General features: G+C 36.9%; 2 protein-coding genes across 2 annotated transcripts; one reads left to right on the plus strand and one right to left on the minus strand.

The window, feature by feature from the left end:
- Window positions 1-1,453: 1,453 nt before the first annotated feature.
- LOC116171208 (transmembrane protein 179) lies at window positions 1,454-3,256 on the plus strand. The gene is made up of 5 exons (XM_031487923.1): window positions 1,454-1,680; window positions 1,728-1,871; window positions 1,923-2,084; window positions 2,135-2,219; window positions 2,272-3,256. The coding sequence occupies exons 1-5, from the start codon at window positions 1,571-1,573 to the stop codon at window positions 2,479-2,481; spliced, it is 711 nt and encodes a 236-aa protein (XP_031343783.1). The 5' UTR covers window positions 1,454-1,570; the 3' UTR covers window positions 2,482-3,256.
- Window positions 3,257-5,963: 2,707 nt separating this feature from the next.
- Window positions 5,964-18,473, minus strand: LOC116171486 (zinc finger protein 665-like). The gene is made up of 4 exons (XM_031488390.1): window positions 17,824-18,473; window positions 10,381-11,626; window positions 9,390-9,460; window positions 5,964-7,328 (listed from the first exon to the last, which is right to left on the minus strand). Exons 1-4 carry the CDS (start codon window positions 18,279-18,281, stop codon window positions 6,137-6,139), a joined length of 2,967 nt encoding a protein of 988 aa, XP_031344250.1. The 5' UTR covers window positions 18,282-18,473; the 3' UTR covers window positions 5,964-6,136.
- Window positions 18,474-19,265: the final 792 nt, after the last annotated feature.

Genomic DNA, 19,265 nt, shown 5'->3' on the forward strand with positions numbered 1-19,265 from the left:
TACATTATCGTTTAAAGACTGGTTTACACCGATTTTACAACTACAAGGTGGCGCAAAAATAACGCCCCAACCCATTTTTAGTAATGGCAATTAATTCAATATAAAATTGAAAACTAATTCAAGATTCGTTGAATTGATCAGCTGAACGCGCATGCCTTTCGCAGGAATAGTAAACCTTTAGGAATAGTAAACCTTAAATTTATACGAAAACATGTGACTGTACGCTTTGTGCATTCAGGTTAGGGTAACTCGTATAAGCACTCATGCATGCGCGTGCCTCGTTGCAGTATCTTACTATGTTCCGACCGTGAGAGGGTAAACCCGGACGCTAAAATACAAAAGTTATCCTAGAACTAAAGGGACACAAGCGGAGGCCCTCGAATACTCAACTCATAGCGATGGAGTAACGAAAATCCGATCCATCGTACCCATGGGCGGTTGTCACATTCTTAACAATCTTTAGTTTTGTACATTCAAATCAAAGTCGCAGTTTAAAGGAAATCCCTAATATGTTGTGACGAATATTCTGTACACACCATTTAAAAGTTCACTGCTGTTTCATACTCGTACAATTACCGTTTGCTAATTTGACTTATACTCTAATTTTGGTTAGCATTTATTTATTTTTGGACTTTATTTTTAAGTGCTCTTGCTGTCAACCCTCTAAGCAGAGTTGCCATCCCTTCAATAATTTTAAATTGAACGTCGGGTTGAGTAACACATCATTGGAAAGGACTCTTAATTTCCTTCATGCCTATGATTTAGTTTTCAAATTCGAGCGACTATTTTGGAAGATCCACTTCACTGCTTGGTTTAGATAAATATGTAGTTGTAGCATAAGTACGTCCGGATCACTGAAATGAAATCGTATCAGTATTTTTAAAAAAAACCGAGCTAAAACCCAATCCATAACATTGGCATCTGATATATATCAGATAATTCAACAGTTGTTCATAATAGGGATAGCTTTAGCCAGTTTTACGAGTCTACATTTTTCAGGGTTATTAGGAGGTTTTTATTATGTTGATTTCTCATGGTATATCTTTGTTCTTCAGGATTGTTTTGTGTAGATAATATTTTCTATACCTAAACGTGTTCATTCCCGTAAATGCTTGAATATACATTTGAATTATTTCTGATTTGACACCCTGTATCTTACAAACGATTCGCTCATATGTTACTCGGCCCAAGGTTCAATTTAAAATTATATCAAAGGAGTGATAACCTTGCTCAGGGGGTTGACAGCAGGTGTGTAAATTTTGAAGTAAAAGATGTCACCCTTCCAACCCAAATCGACGTGTCTTTGCGTTTGTTTCAAAAACTATTTTCTTACGAGTTATTCAGTGTTTCACTTTCGTTGGGCCACCCTGTATTTTCAAATCAATGCCTTTGTTGACAGTGATGTCGTCTAACGTGTAAACCACCCTTCATTTCTCCTGTATGAAAACAAGAACAAAACAAGAAGAATCAGCTGTTGTTATCTTGAATAATGACAAGTGAGGTTAAGTACAAAATTTGCAAAAGTATTCTTTTGTTAAAAGTTTAATTTTTTAAACCATTTAAGTTAAAAATGGCTCTAAGTAATATCGTATTACTTAGTCAAATTGCAGGATACGTTATTGCTTTAATTCTATCGCTATGCATTATCGTACCAATGAGTCTGCATCAAGATGAATTTAGGTAACTGTTCCACCCTCGGTAACATTATTTGCACAGATCATTTTTAGGGGTCATTGTTTGCTCTTCTCAACCGGTACTTGGCAAGAAACTGACGGACAGCTCAATGTTAGTTGGAGTTCGCAAGCCTATTGTAACTACACAATTTTCGTCGGAGTCATGCTGTTTTTACTGTCGCTAATACAAATATACAGGTATTTTGGGTTTCTATCAGTTGCGTTGATTCTAACTGTGATTTCTTGAAGATTATCCTTATTTTTATATAAAGGAACAGATAGCAGTTTTCTGTCTGCATTTATTGATGTCGTCTCCAGTATGATTGTGTGCGGTATGACGATTATTGCTGCATTAATGATTACTTTGGGATTCATGGTGTGGTGTAAGAATATGACTGAAAGATTTCGTTCGTAAGTTTATTTTAAAAGTCTGTGTCTTTTTGTAAACACTTGTCCTTTAGTTGCGAGCTTGCAGCTGGGCAAGAGATCGATATACACGATGGTATAGATACAGGTGGATTTTATATAGAATTGGGAACTGCTCAGGTAGCGTATTCTATTCGTAAACTTTGCAGTATATGACCAAGTTGTATTACAGTTTGGAGTATGGGCTTCCTTTGCTACTTGGGTTGGATTGTCTGTATTTGCTTTATTGAAACTGTGCCGTTATCATCAGCTAGAGAATATAAGGGTCTCTATGTATAGAGAGAGGCAACGGCTTATTAACGAAAATGCGGATTCTCCCGGTAGTTCTTTGGGTAGAGAATCTACAACTTCAGCTCCACAAACGGTAGAAAGTAAAGAGTGATTAGTCATAACTGCTTTACGATTGCCCTGTTTGATTGTGTACGCTATTGTTCATTTTACTTTGTTAATTCACCATACTATTTATCAATTCTATAAATATTGAAAAAATGTGATACGTATATAATTACGAATGTGTTATAAATTATTTACTTGTAAGTTTATATATACTCTCCTTTAATTAGTTATTGTTGTTCATATTGGAATGTGTTTCATCAAAAATGAAACGGTTACTTTTTATACTACCATCACATTTACAATTCTAATATATATTTTTTAGTTTATTTTTGCTTAATAGTTGCCTACATTTGCCTTTTATATACTACATTGAACAAATGTTCTGTACTGGACTTGTATGATACCCCCACCGCCATTCTTGTATAATAATTTTGCAGTAATAGACATACTCAATTGTTTGTGATTTATAATCGGTTTAAATCATCAGAACGAATATAACTAATTCTTAAATAGGCATTTTTCAATGGCAATTTGGTCTAGCTCTGATTGCAATGAACCCCTTATGTATTGACAATGGACTAAATGATTAATTTAACAGTATGTTGCAAAACGTAGTACAAAAAAAGGTGCATAGCCATTTTGATATTTTAGCATAGTTTCACACTAGGTATAGTATATTATATAATTTCCTTGCTATAAAGCGATTATGCATAAAACATTATAAATTCAGACAAATGTTAGTGCAACTGTAAAGCAGTTCAACTGGTTATCTTTAAATTACTTGGACTTGATTTTATAAAATAAAGGATACATTACTCTTACTTTTTTATCGTTTAAACATCAAATTAAATCTCTTTTGAGGATCGATATTCAATTCCAGATTGATTTTGATCATATAGGTCTAAACACTTTTGAGTGAGGTACTCAAAATCTGAGAATAGATTTAAGGGTCGTCGAAATTAATTTACAAATGTGTTTCGAAAGCTCAAAGACGTTCTGAAAAAGCGATGGGATGCCCTGGAAAAACGTAATAAATCGCCGTACATCCGGGGAATTTTGTAACAGAATATTTAATTGGTACCAAAAAATAAAGGAATATATATTAAATAGTGGTATCTCAGCATATTCATTGCTGAAGATATATATTCTAAGAATATCCAATAATGTTATCTGGGATAGTTCTATTCTTCTCCTTTTGATGTTTCTCTGTATAAGACGTTCGTAGAGAAAGTACCTCATACAGTACGTTTCATCACTGTTTGTTGCTCCCTCATGTCTTGCGTCTTAGCAACACGAGAAGGCCGAAGGGGGTCCTCTAACTAACCTTTCTTCTATTACTTAATGTGGTTTTGCTTGTGCAATAATAAACTTTAACATGCATACTCACTAATGGCATTCTCACATCTACTCGTGTTGAATTGCCATGGTAGCCGAGGCTGAAGTAGAGCCACGCCATTTTGATGTTTTTTATGATGTACCTAACGATTTTTATTTTCTCCGCTACAAAGCACTATTATTGTTTGTGGTTTCTTACTTGTTGAAAGATCCCCGTAACTTTTTAAAGCAATTTAATAGATGGCTCCATCTATTGTTGGAATTTAACAACGCAATTTTGCCGCCCTTTGATTCGTGCATGTCAATTTTCATCTCTCGTTCTGTCGTAAACCATATCGAATACACTTCGTTTAAACAAACAGCTGAAAGCGTGAGTTAGAGCGCATGGAATTTTAATTGTCATCATCCATATATACCTATTGATCTCGCGGTTATGATCGAGTTTGAAACGCGAATGTTGATGAACACTTTTCTGAAGAGGTTGGTCATTTAAGTACCGTATCTGGTATAGAAGCAGATTACGAGTACAGCGAGACTTTCCAGGCATTAATCAAGTAATTATACCGATACCTACCGAGCCATGCGGCTCCATAAAGGTTTTCCGAAAAATCAAATTTAATGGAAAACGGTCGATGCGGGTTTCTCGGGCGCCATCAGGAGGTTTCAACCCTTGCTCCTGATGGTTACGGCGGTCGGCGGATGCTTAACGAATTTGGAGTCCTTAGACGGAGACAACGAAAAACTCCAGGGATTTGCCAGGCAAAATGGCGGTCGGTCACTGGCGAATACCTAAAACAGAATTGCGGCGCACGACACAATAGCGGTTCCCTAAGTGATGACGAGAATAAATTAAGGCATTAACTAGAGTTACGGGAAAGAAGACAACAAAGGGAAGCAAGCAAACTAATTAACGAAAACAAACTATCAATCACCTACTATCTTTAAACTTCACGTTGAACGGGATAAAAATTAGAACTCGCAACAACACTCACACAGTTGCCTCTAAATTAAGCTCATACCTTAAATAGAATTCCCAAAATACGGACAGGGAGCGTCGGATATTCCGTGCAGGCTGCTGACGCCCTAAAAATTCTGAGATATGTTTCGAAATTTACATTAATTAAAAACGCCTCTAATGAGACAACTCATGACTTAATCGGATTCTGTTTACTGCAACTCATTTAATTAGCAGCGGTTAATTATTCTTAACTAAATGATCGGATTAAAATGTCCAAATTTGATAGTCCATTGTTATCTGGAATTTCGGGGCAATCAGAAAAGGTCTGTGATAATAAAATAAACTGCGCGACTTTGTAGCTCTAATTTTGTTTAAAATTCGGAAACTAAACTGTTCATAATAAATTAATGGAGCTGAAATTCTAAAATATTAACTCTCTCCACTCTTCCCTGGCAAGAGAGCTTTCGAACCCTACAAAAAAAGTTAAAATATCTCTACGGGAACGGCTCCAAGCGTCTAATTAACTACAGTATCTTTTTCGGTCTTTAGCGGTGACTAAAACGATGCTACAAATGAAAACACTTACCTACTTCTACCTTCTATTTCCAAATAAATAGTTCCGGAACAACACCTTTCGAAACGAAGCGGCTCTAGATACTGGGTGTTCATTAAAGCTGGTAAATTTCAAGGTGAACAGGTGCTTCGTTATACACGTAGGACCTATTCGCCCCCCTCCCCCCATCACGACACATCGAACGCGTGAAGTCGGTGCCGCCGCCCCTGCCGTCTTTTTACGAAATTCTTTTTAGTGTTTGTGTTTTTTGTGCGTATTTGAATTGGGAATTGCAGTGCAAGTCGGAATTTGTGGATTATTAACAACAAGGTAATTAAGACTTTATTTGACCTGTTTCGATCGAGCACGTGTAGCGTGGTATGTGTTTCTGGCCTTGAGTGCCGATTTTTCTTACAGCAATTTTTGAATAAATTTCTGTTTTGTATTAAAAGAGTTTCGTATTAGAATCGGGCCAAATTAAACTTAGGATTTTAAGAGGTGTGACTTTATTTAATTTGGCTAGTTGAACAGGTCTTGTGTGGGTGGGTTATAGTGACCGTTCGCGATTGCAGACATCATTAAGTTTTGGCGCCCAACGTGGGGCACACAACATTACTTTTGAAGCCCAACGTAGGGTATCCCATATTATTTGAGGAAGGATGTCGTAAGGACGAACAAAATATAGTCCATTAAAAATTTAATTTCTTATAAAGTTCGCTGTACATGGTTTCTAAACGCATATTTACTTACCTAGGTATATTTCTATATGTAACAAGCATCCATTGTGAATTTTTATACCTGTAGACGAAAACATGAACTCGTTGATAGGAAATGTAGGAGTTACGTTTTTAAAGTTTACGGAAAAACACTTTTTACTAAATGTGTCTTTTTATGATTTTTTAAATACCTCTCCTGGCTAAAGGTGGATCCGCATTCCGTACAAACACACTCGCTCAATTTGTTATGAATTTTTACATGACGCTTTAAGTCCTGACTAAGTCTAAACTTCGCCTCACAAATTTTACACTGATGCGGTTTATATCCGGTATGTACCCATGAATGCACTTTTAACTCCGACGCTCTCCGAAACTTCTTGTCACATTCACTACAAGAGAATCTGTAATTGTTACCGTGGAAAAGCTTATGAATGTGTAACGACGCCTTTTGTCTAAACGCTTTACCACAAATATCGCAGATAAACGGACGATCGTTCGTGTGAATGTTTCTATGGTCGTCTCTTGTCGCTTTAGCGGCGAAACCTCTCCCGCAAATATCGCAATGGTACTTCTTCACGCCGTAATGATGCTCGGTAATGTGACGATGTAAACCTCCAGACACACGAAAGTTTTTTCCACAAATGTGGCAAAAAAACGCGCGCACACCCGTATGGACCGTCTGGTGACGGACGAAATTATAGGATTGCCTAAATAATTTTCCGCAAATCTCGCATTTGTAATAAGTTTTATTATCACCGCCAGGTACCTGGCAGCGTTTCAAAAGTTGCGAGGTTTTCTGCTGCTCGGTAGGCATCGTTTCAATTGTCGGAGCGGTCGGGTGTTTGAGTTTTCTGTGCTTTTGCATGTCAAACTTTCTTGTAAACCCTTTACGGCAAACATCGCAGAAATGCTCCGCGACTATATCACTTTTATTGCGCCTAGTACGGGGCTTTTTCTCACCGTGCTCGTCTCGCATATGCTTACACAAAGATGACCTCTTTTCGAAAGCTTTGTTACAAACAGTGCACTTTTCAAATGACCTTAAAATATTCTCTAGCGGCTCCGTGTTTCCCAACTGAATCGCCGAATGTTCACTCTTGATGTGCTTGATTATGTTCGATTTCCGTTTGTAACTTACCTCACAAATGTAACATACAAATTGTTTTGATTCTCGCCGTTTTTTATTGTCGTGCACCAATGAATAGTGTATATTTAGATTGTCTTCTGCTTCAAATTTTTTATTACAAATGGTACAACTGAAATATTCCTCATCTTTAACTGCTTCAAACGTTTCTCTTTTGCATTCGTACATCCACTGTGAGTCTTTGACTCTGAAATTAAGACAGAACAAAACATATAAGTACTTTATAACACCATACTTAAATAATTTACTGCTTTAACTTTCATAACTAGCTACACATGCTAAAAAACTTCAGTATTAAGTTTCTGGCCAGTATATAACCGTATAGCAGTAGATATCACCAACTTCATTACAAAAGCATCTGATTCAGAATAATTTCAGACAATTCTGTTTGAAGCGTAGGGCGCCAGCGCCACTTCCTTTAATTATGTTGTTAAATAAATTGGTTGCTTTCGTAAACGTCCGCTGAGGAAGATTAAGCGATACTGTGGGTGTAGAAAGCATTAGAAGAGGAATATTTATCACCATCATCTAGGAGAGAGACTGCCGCAAGAAATGTAAAAAATGAGGCAAAACGCGGAGAAGATATTTCACGTGTGGAGACGGTGCTTCCGAAAACCGTAGCCGTTAGTTGAGGTCAATATCTCGAATACTGCAATTTTGAAAATTTTTTACGTCCTTTGAATTTATCCCATCGAATCTTGCAACTTTTATTTGACCTTTTTCTTAAAATCTCGAAGCTGGCTTGAATTAGATTGAACTTCTAATTACAAATAAAGATCACAATTTATTATTCAATTTTTAGCGCACTCCTACAACTGTATATCAATTCGCCGATATTCCCGTACGTCGATTATGCTATAAAAAAACAGCCCTACTATTCGTGGCACAATTACACTGACCACAATTTTAACAATAGGTATTTTTTGTCGTGCTTTAATAAATGACGATTTAAATTTTTGTTACTATTTGTCGCATACCTAATCGCAGAGAACATCCTTCATTGTGAATATGCCGCTATAAGTTTTTCTTATCATGAGTAGCTCAATTACACTGTTCACAATGGAGAAAGTTGTGTATGTTAATAAGCGATATTACTAGCGAACGATTAATTGTAGCGTAATTACACTCATACCAGCGCAGCGAAAGTTATTTAGAGTGGAGTGCGTCAAAGAATTACGAATATATCTTCTATTGTTTATTGTGTAACGGGCGATCAAAAATGAGTTGCTGTCGAGTAGCCTTTGGAAGTTTAAGTTAAGTATGATTTCCCATAAATAAACAAAAATTCCAAAGGTAACTCGACAGCAACTCATTTTTGATCGCATAGTAGTTGCACTGTTCACAATTACAGATTGGAAATATTATGCGTTAAACTACGATTTCTTAAATGATCCCTATTGTTGGTTGCATAATTGCACTGATCACATTTACATTCTTCAAAGTAACGTAATAAATTGGAGTTTTAAACTACCCTTAAGATGTAATTACATTGATTGCAAATGAAATTTTTGCACATGTATTTACTTTTACAGCCGTAAAAACTACTTGATTACTTTTGGCGTATTGTAAATAAACAAAAATGGCGGTCTCACCCACCAAAAGTAATTACAGTGTGCTGCTACCACACGGGGTCTTACTGTTAATTTGAATCGCGAATAGGCTTCGAGAAACAGTGTTTCATCCCGTCATGAGATGAGTAAGCGCAGTGAGGTGGGAGGGGAGTCGATTAGGTAATCGCGTGCAAGGTACTTACTTTCCGTACAAGCATGAACTGTGTATTTGTAAATAGCAGGCATGTTATTGTCGGAAAAGTCTGCACCATTTTTGTTTAACTTTGCTTTTGAAAAGATAAGACAAATACAAATAACCTAATGCCCAACTCGGCTGAATTAGGATACCTATTTTTGTGAAAAAAATTTAAAAAAAAGCCTTTTCTTGCTAGAATCGAACTCGAACCGCTCGGTTGCAAGCTGAATTTTCTTGCCACTCAGACCATGATGGCATACATTCGATCATGATTAAACTGGGTTCGCATTCCGAAATAGTTGTGGGGAACTCAATTTTCTCATGCATGCGGACGCATCTGCCGTTGTTTACAAATATACGCGTGAGCCATTCGAAAGGCATCCGTGGACGTAGTTGTGGCTCGGGGGTATAGGGTTGAGCAGCCTTGGTCTAGAATGTAACATTTCTAATTTGTTATTATGTGATAAAAGCGTTTTATCCACAAGTTTTTTTGGAAAAGTACTTTACATGAAGTATGATACTGCGTGAGTGATCTATGTTTCCCAATTGGCGTTTAAAACTACTAGAAATATCCTGGATCAAGGATTAGGGTAGTTCCAATCGATGAGAACCAAACCACTGTGGTTATTATAGCAGTTAATTTCTGTAGAACTTACAATTTTTTAAGGGAGGGAATGAGAAAGAATTTGAGGAGGTACCTACTAACAAATACGACAGTGTATTCTAATTAAGTTTGTTATTAAACTGGACATTATTTACAGTTGTATTTTGTTTCTATTGATAGTAAGCAATTAGCCCGTAGATATACCTATAAAGTACAATTGCTATTGGCACCGTCTTTTTGAGGCAAATATGGCGATTGATGTATTTGCAGTAATCTGTCTCTTATACATCCACTAGCGCTGTGTTCAGATTTACGTTTTAGGATACTCCCAAATACGGCATGTCAAAAGTGGGATCAATGTCTAATCAATTTTTTTCATTGCAAATATCTCTCATTACAGATACTATTTAAAATGACTCACAGACCTGGTGTTAAAACTGCCATGTTAAAAAATGTTGACGGTCACTGCTCTCCCTCACAGATCTATTGAGAAATTTTAAGCTCTTTCAAAAAAATCCTGTTCAATTTTGCCACACATTTCTGAGATAAAAGTGTAAAGGCGAAGCGGAGCATCAACGGCCGCCATTTTTAAGATGGCGGATTTACCACAGAATGTACAGACCACTCTGAACCAATGCGATTTAACAATTCAAACTTGGATTACTGAAAAAAAACTTGCTTATAGCAACCAAGCTAAGGTAGAGCTCCAGAACTTAAATCTGAACAGCTTTGCCAAATGTGTTGGCGATTGTGGTAAATCTAGAGACTTTATAAGCAGCAAGGTCGGCGCCTCGTCTTAACGCCATTAAAACATATCAAATGTAAAAAACATTGTCATCATTATTAAAGGAGTATACTTCAATCTCGTCGCCGTGTCTCAAGTAAATCACGGGGTTGGTCGATCGTGATTGATTTTATTATGGTTTCTCAAATATCTTTTCTGCCGAAAGCTTAAACCGCAGTCCAAACACGAAAATGGTTTCTCCTCGGAATGAATAAGTTTATGTCGCTTGAGCTCGTACTTAATTCTAAAACGCCTACCACAAATATCACAAGGATACGGCTTTTCACCCGTATGTCGGGTGACGTGTATTAATAAAGGCGGTCGAGTACGAAAACCTTGATTGCAGTAACTGCAACGAAACGGAAATAAATCCGAATGCGACCGATTGTGCACAAACAGCGAGGCCTTCTGCTTGAAACTTTTGCCGCACAAATCACAGATATACGGTCGCTCGTTCGTGTGTATCCTCCTGTGCTCTTCCACGTTGCGGCGTGTCGCAAACATGCGCCCGCAGATATCGCAACCGAAATTTTTGATGCCTTCGTGCGTTTCCCTTAAATGTCTCACTAGGCCTTGAGATACACGAAATTGCTTTCCACACAAATCGCACACGTACGGTCTTTCGCCCGTGTGAATTCGCATATGCCACACGTACGTATATGGCGAGTGCAGACTTTTCCCGCAAATTTTACAGTTGTAGTAAACTCGACCTTCGACAACGACCTTGGCCGCATTGACCGCATCTTGGTCCAGTTTTGTATTTTTTCGACGTTCTTTCTTGGTTTTCTCCGACAGACCATCGGAAAAATCGTGCTCTTTATCTGCATGCTCGACATTGACATGATTCATTATGTCTTCTTCGGTTACAAACATTAACGAACAATACTGGCATGAGAAACTGTAACCTTCTTCCAATGACTGTTCCTGGTCTTCGATGCCATCACTTCCGAAGGTTAAAGATTTTTTGTCTTCATCTACGAACTGTGGCTCTTCGACAAATAGTTCTTCATTAAGTACCACTTCGTCGTCTTTACCAGGTTCAATCGGTTTATCGTTGGTATTTCTTCTTTCATTTGTTATAATTTTAGATATTGCACTCTCTTCTGTTCCCCTAGGCTCCATGTACGGATTTTGAATGGTTTCAATGTAATTTTGAAGAGATTCATCCGTTATGACATTGCACTGTATCCACTCTTCCTTTTTAATATCGGACAATGGTGGATATAAAATTGTCGATTTTTTCTGTTTCGCCGAACTTTTTTCTGTAATAGTTGCCGTTGGGGCGTCGGAAGTAGGGGTAGACTCTTGGCAGAAAACAGTCAGACTTGCAGCGACCGACTTCAGCTCTAACCTGCGAACAACAAATTACGCGATTACTTAGGTGAAAAATAACAGCTTGCAAGTCTGTTGCTTTCTACCAACCGCTAAATAAAATATGTACCTGTTCAATCGCAGAGTTATCTGGGGATTAAACAGATTTAATTAAGTAACGGAGTACATTAAGTTTTACGAGACTATTGTTATGGAAAAAACAATAACATTAGTACAACTTGTATACATAGTGTTACATAGGTATAAATAAGTATGTAAAAAAAATTGGATTGTAAAAGGGATCAAAACAAACACTTTTTCCAATAAACCAAGGGTTCAACCGAGGGAGCCACCGTCAAAAAGTGGTGAAATTTGCAGTTCTTTAAATTTTTCTCTGTATATGAGAAGTATTTCAATTTAGTAGAGTAAATCTGGGGGGTATGTACGAATACGCTCAGAATTACCTTATTTCATTTGAAATTTCCTTTTACAATTGTTTGTTTGGATTTGTATGCGTGATTGTAAAACGTGAAGTTGCATGTTAAAATGTAGGCATATCTGGTGGTTTGTGATAAGAGTTTTTTTTATCGGACGAGATTTAAATAATGTGGTGTTTTTTATCGCTGTTAGAACAGATAACAAGAAATACAGGTGTTCAACGGTGTGTGCATTAATTCCGCGTAAGTGGGGACGCGTTCTGTCGAAGGTAATTATGATTGGCCCTTTATCTAGAAAAACTGGAAGGAGGACATTTATTTTATTTAGGAAGTGCTGTTTCGCTAAATACTGCAAGCTAGCTGGTTCGCGACGGTTGAAAAGCATGCGTCGCTTTACGCTATTTTTATTCTGGAGTTTCGTTCTATGTATTTGTTGATTAAATACGCAATTCTTCATTTTCATATTTCTGTACAAAATTGTACAAAAATGTAGTAATTGAAGTTAGTCAAGTTGAAGTAAACGAAGCAGCGAAGCATTTTTTATTTTATTTTCTTATTTCTTTTGTCGAACGCTTGCGCACGGGATAATTTGTCCAAATGAATGTCAGCATGTGGATGGTATTCTGCTTCTTGCTGTTTCGGTTTTCAAAGGTTAATTTGGATCGTAAGATTTTCCTTTTGTCTTCTACAGTCCTGTCGGGTCTATGTTTTTAAGAACTATACTGCATTCATTATAAGAAGGTAGTAGATGGCGCTGGGTTTGAAGATAAACACACACCGGAAAAATATAAAACGGCACCAAATTATTGTAAAGTAGAAATATTCAGCACTGCGAACAGAAATAAACCTTTGACAATAACAGCTAATGACATTTCGGCAGTTTAATTGGCAACATAAACTACCACCTTACAAAATTCACCAGTCGTTTTATGTTTCATTGTAATACTGACTCATGTTTTAACCAATCACAGTGAAGGTCAAAGCTTCCCTATGCTTTCTACCGCTACCTTCTTAAAAATGAATACAGTATAGTCCGTAACTCAGTTCATCAGACTTTAGTCGGTAGATGTCCATTATTATATATGAGTTAAACAACTCGAGCAAAAATATAGGTATGTAAATATTTAAACGAGGCGACAGCTAAATGGGCGTAACAAGGAACATGGTCTGATAGTTACAGCCGACGTTCATAGAGGCGTTGCAGGTAGTTCTGGTTCCTTTAGATTTGAAAAGTTGAGGGCGCTAGGAGTTGGCAACAAACGAAAACATCGATGAGTCATACCTAAGTATACGCGGGGCAGACAATACTCTACGATCTAAATAAAAATGGCGGTATGCGGTTTTTGGCATGCCCGTGAGTCACAGGCCGACTCTCCACGAAAGACAGTAATTATGGTGACGTTGCGTATACGTCTGTTTTAAGTTACTTGTAGGGTTAAGATTGTTTTTTTAAAGTACAGGGTGGCCAACAGAATGCGAGGTACTGTATCTGAGAATCTATCCATCGTAGAGGCTCGCGGTAAAAAAATTATTACTAAAACGGTCACGAGCAAAACCTGGAAAATATTTTTAAGTTTCTGAAATGACCGCTAGGGGGCATAACTGCAATCTGGAATCTAAAAAAGTGATGTTTCAGTGAATTCCGCTATATTAACCTAACAAAAAATGTCCAGTCTTTGAAGTTGACGATAATCTGAACAATTTTTCCTATATCTCTAAAAATGAACGAAACGGCTGAGCCGATTTAAACAAACTCGGTTTAGTTCAAAAGAGCTATTCTTCAGCTACAAATATTATACTATTTGAAGTTTTGTTAGTTTCACATATCACCGCTTGAGGGCTTTTTTCGACATTCCGACAGACACGGTTAATTTTCTCAAAAAAATTAAATGCATTGGTGCGATTTTTTTCATGAAAAAGTAGCTAAATGATGCCTAAACAAGCTCGCGAAAACAGCATATAGCGGAATTCACAGAAAAATCACTTTTTAGATTCCAGATTGCAGTTCCGCCCCCTAGCGGCCATTGCAGAAACTTAAAAATAAGTTCCAGGTTTTTCTCATGGCCGTTTTAGTAATAATTTTTTTTCTCGCAAGCCTTTACGATGGACAGGTTCCCAGATACAGTACCTCACATTCTTATTTGGCCACCCTGTACATACATACAACAATTCTTAATGAAGCTAGATGGAAGATGGAAGAATGACAGGTGCCCTTTCCTCTCAACTAATTTTGAAATGTGAATTCAGTTTAGTCACTATATAATGTATCCCATAATGGTCCATCATTTAGTGGCAAGGATACCCAACTCTCACTTAGAGAGCCGGGCCCGTGTGGCGCAGTTCAGTTAAAGCGGAACTGTGGTGCTAAGGGTCCCTGGTTCGAATCCAGGTTCGGGCATGGATATTTGTAAATGTATAGTTGGTTGGGTTGGTAGAGCAGCCTTGGCTGAAACCCCGCCCACTCAAAAATCAAGGCAAAATAAAATATAGGTAAGGGAAATTATTTTTACCCAATCCGGCAGAGTTGGACATTAGGTTAGATTGTCTTCTTAAATTTTTTGAAATGTAAGCTTATAATAAATGTACTAAGAGTACAGCGCATGCCCAACGTCAGTTACGTTCTATAACCGCTCATGTGACTCTCTAACCCCAAGACACGCCCACGGTCCAGTTTGTTGGGTTCTAGACGCTGCACGATTCTCAGATGTTTATTGTTACTCGCTTTCAGTTGCCATAATGTCATCCGATATTTGAATGGTTAGGTACCTATGTTAAATCCGAGGTTAAATCTATTATTGGGCGATATACGTACTGGCCTACAAAAACCATTATAATGATATGTACTATGATAATGACTTCTTGAAGACATCAAATTTAACAAGATACGAAGAATTGCATACGTTTTTCACGACTTGTAATCCGGCTTATGTTCAATAGCAACGATCCTTGAAGTCAAGTTAGAAGAGGAACAGGCAAATAATATTGTTCATAGATAGGATGTGCCATAAAAACGCATAGTAAAAATCGTGAAAAAAAGTAACACTTTCCATACCATTTTTTTTGACAAAAGAAATTCCAGTAATTTGATCACTATCCAAAACACACTTTTTAACGCTCCAAATAAAAACTTAAAATAATAAAGGTTGCTTTTATTAATTAATCAGCGCCTCAAAACTCATCTCAGTTGAACTAAAAGTTTATACCGATTTTGAAATAGCTAGAAATGAAATTAATGTAATGAACGGCGTACATTTATGTATTAATATACAGGGTGTCCTGAACGACAAGGTTATTTGATTATTATATTGAAAATTAAAATCTGCTTCCTGCTTGAAATAGATGATGACCTTACATGCACAATATATTAGTTTGCTGAAATGTATTGTAGAATGTAAATGTAATTGTAAAATGTATTGAAATCGCCCAAACAGGGGGCACCTGTAGCATTCACATATCGATTCTGTAATTTGTTACTTATTTTGTGGTTATGTTTTAACATGAAATTTATTTTGGTTTTGTTTTTTAATTAGATACCTATAGGCCAACTAATAAATACAAATGTTACAATGGCTGACAAATCACTTTCCTCGTTAGCTTACTGTTATAGGAACATCAAGAGGAATATAATTACAAACGCTTGCTTCTAGTGCGAATCCAAGAGTTTCCATAAAAAAATAATTAAGTTTTCGCTTTTCAAAACTGCAGAGCATGACATGATTTTTTGAGCATCCTGTATAGGTTTTTTGGAACAGTTGTTACATATATTAGGTACGACCTTTTTCGTCTATCTTATAATTTTGTAAAAGAATATATTTAATTGGCTTATAATGTCTCACCATATAGTGGTGGACGAGGTGGTAGATAAGAAAATCTTGCTAGCCTCGAGGCTAGCCTGTTTAATAAATAAATTTTCCATTGTGGTGTCCGATATTATGAGTAAACCCGAAGTAAAGTGAATTGAATACTCTAAATATTTCTCTGTCACTTCAGGTTTAAATAGAAGTGACCATTTATTGCAAAACTTAATTGACTAACAGACTGTCTATTTTTACATTTTTGGATTCTACAAACAATTTTGCCAATTTCGTTTTTATTTTTTCCTAATGTTATTTGAACAGATACAAAAAAATAAAAAAACACTTTCTCACTGCCACACAACTATTTGTGAGACTATTATTATTTGAGCTCTACAAGACAGCCTCGAAGACAGCATTGAGAGATTTTCAATACAATGATTCGTTTCAGAGAAATCATCAACTATATTTTTTTATATGGTCTGTAAAAAAAGTACCTACATACTGTATTTAGTAGCATTTTTTATTACGAATACGATGTATGGCACCCCAAAAAAAAACAAAAGGTGGAAACTGAAGGTTTAAACAGGATGGTGCACCCACACACAACACCCTAATCGTGCAAGAATACCTATGGGACATATTTTCCATTTTCCAGAAAATTTGTTGACAATCAAGAGCCCCCCCCCCCCCCCACTCTATGGTGTGCCACACCTAATTCATGTGTTATGAGCCGCTACTGTTTTATATTGACAAGATTACTAATAACCATTGAGTTAGGAAACTAATGGAGGGAATCAAATGCTTGGCCAGGCGTAGACCACGGGAACCAAAAGTGGCCTCTAGCTGTGATTAAAGTACCACACCACTTCCGTTATCATTAGCGTGTCACTTCAGTGGCGTAGAGATATAATTTTCTTTCCACTAATAGGAATAAAAAAAAAACGTATAGAAGGAGTAAAATACATGCTCGTGGTAAAGTAAACAAAATAGACAAGGATGGGAAAGTATGTAGATTTAATATAATCATTGATTACAAATCTAAATATACATCAATGTGTTCCAGTAGTATAATTAAGGCCAGTTTACTATAGCCACTACAACTTGACAACTCCCATTAAATTCACTGTGTTGATCAATAGCTACAATTGATTGGTTGGTCTCAGGTTCATTACAACGGCAGAGAGATTCAATAATAATTTATTGTTTATTGGTCTTAAAATGTATCCGCACTCATAAAAAAACTTACACCTGATATCCATATTATAAACTCACACAGTCACACGTTTAGCTGCAAAAACAAGTTTTGATAGTAGGTACCTACTGCATGTTTGATGAACATTTTCCGCCTTTCCGGTGCAACCTTTGGTCGAAATCACAGTCAATGAAGCAAATTTCGAGAGCTGTTCTTGAGATATATTTACAAATGTTAGGTAACCATTTTGCTCGAAGTACTGGTTCGTTTGGAAAACTAAGAAACATAAACTGGGTACCTACAACCTCGCCTACAACATGATAAATGACATACGGCAGTTAGTTATTTATATAAACCAGAGCACAAACCGATCCGAAATTATTAGGTACTTTAAAATGGCAAATTTAATAAAATTTGAATTTGGTGGAAAACTGACAGTGACAGGACCCGCGTTTTCATATGTCAAATAATGTCGGCCAAAATGTACCTTCACGGGAACCTATCCACGCGAGTGGCCTCTATCTGTGGCAACTTCCGTCTACAAAAATTCTTACCCCCTCTACCATTATATTCCCTCCATTAGTTTTCTAACTCAATGCTAATAACACATACTCGAAGTCGAACACATGTTAAGCTGTCATCATCAGAGAGTTACTCTGGGCATTAGCAGCAATTCATTTGTAAAATTTTCAACCTCAATATTTCCTTGAGTATCAATATAAATTTATATTTTTCCTCTAAGATTAACATTAGAACATTTGATTCAATTGTCACACACCGTATATAGAACTATATCTCCCCAAAAGCTTACCTATCTTTTTCAGCATCCAAGGAAATCGTAACATCATTCGTACATGGACTATTTGGATCTTCAATGCAACTGCAGTCGTCCGCTATAACAATCTGCTTATCCTCGACCGACTGCAACTCCCTCAACCTTCTATCTGCCTCTACGCTAGCGACGACCAACTCGTGCCACGCCAATACCGTCGACGCACAACTCCAGCAGCACTGAAGTGGCAAATGATCGGCTTCAGAAACTTTAATCGGCAAATACGTGTTCATCTTATTCGCTAGATCGTTCGAGATTCCCTCCTCGCTGTATATTCCAATAATTCGTTCGTTCGGATTTGCACACAATCTGCATATGATATTAATACTGATTAAACCGGATTCCGGTAGCATTTGAACGAGGACTTCATTGTCCTGACAATCTTCTAGGTCTCTGTCTACGCCCTCCGGAATTATAGAAGCTTCCCGTCTTTCCATTATTATCGTTTAAGTAAAAAATCACAGCGTTTTTTCTTATAAAAGTCTTTCGAAGTCATGAGTATTTGTTGATATTTTATGTTGCAGTGTTTATTGTTCTCCAAAGCACAAAATACACCGCTTAAAAATGTGTGGACACAAACGAAATAAATTACAAGATGGCGTTCATTTTCTTTTGCTTAATCTGACAGGCGTATGGCGCCGCGTGGGCATTAAAGGGATGCTTTTCCTTGTATTAAAATCATTGTTTGATTTGTGCGGTTTTGCAAGTACTTATTAAAACAAACATTACGGTACGGTAGTTTAAGTTATAATTTTTATTAGAAAAATGAAACCTTATTTAAATTTGGCGCCTTGACAATAGGGACTCACTTCAGAGCAGATGTATTCAAAAGTATTGGTCGGATTCGTTCATTCAGCTACATATACAGCGTGTTCATACAAACCGGGTTATTACAAATTTGATATGGTATTGTGTAACGGCTTAGTTACATTTACAAGCGTCGAAGACCTCCCTTCCTTAAAATAAAATTGAATGAACCTGTAGGGTACTTAGCCCCCACAGTGTTGTAATAGATACTTTAATTCTTGGATCTAGGTAAAGATACAGATACAACTTAAAATACAAGTATCTAGATACATCACAACACTGAGCCCCCAGGACCTACGCAGTCACATGTCAAGGGTTAAGTAGAAAAATGGATTAGCAATTGGATATATCAGCAAGGTGGCTCTTTTCTCTTTTCTAAGACACAATATAAAGGCGAGCTAAAAACAAATGCACACACATATAAATATATATCTGGCGTGTGTCAAGTCGAGATCGCAAATATTCAACAATTTTGACCATTGCTTAATAAATCCAAGTTGGTTATAGTCAAAGTTAAAAACAAGTTTAGGATACCTATCCATTCTAAGGGCGAAATAACAGGATGCGACCCATCTTTGGTGTAATAAAATCCTTTTGAGAGCAAGATAGAAAAT

The sequence above is a fragment of the Photinus pyralis genome, unplaced genomic scaffold, assembly GCF_008802855.1.
Source record: "Photinus pyralis isolate 1611_PpyrPB1 unplaced genomic scaffold, Ppyr1.3 Ppyr1.4_LG1, whole genome shotgun sequence".
In the NCBI taxonomy this organism is placed as follows: domain Eukaryota; kingdom Metazoa; phylum Arthropoda; class Insecta; order Coleoptera; family Lampyridae; genus Photinus; species Photinus pyralis.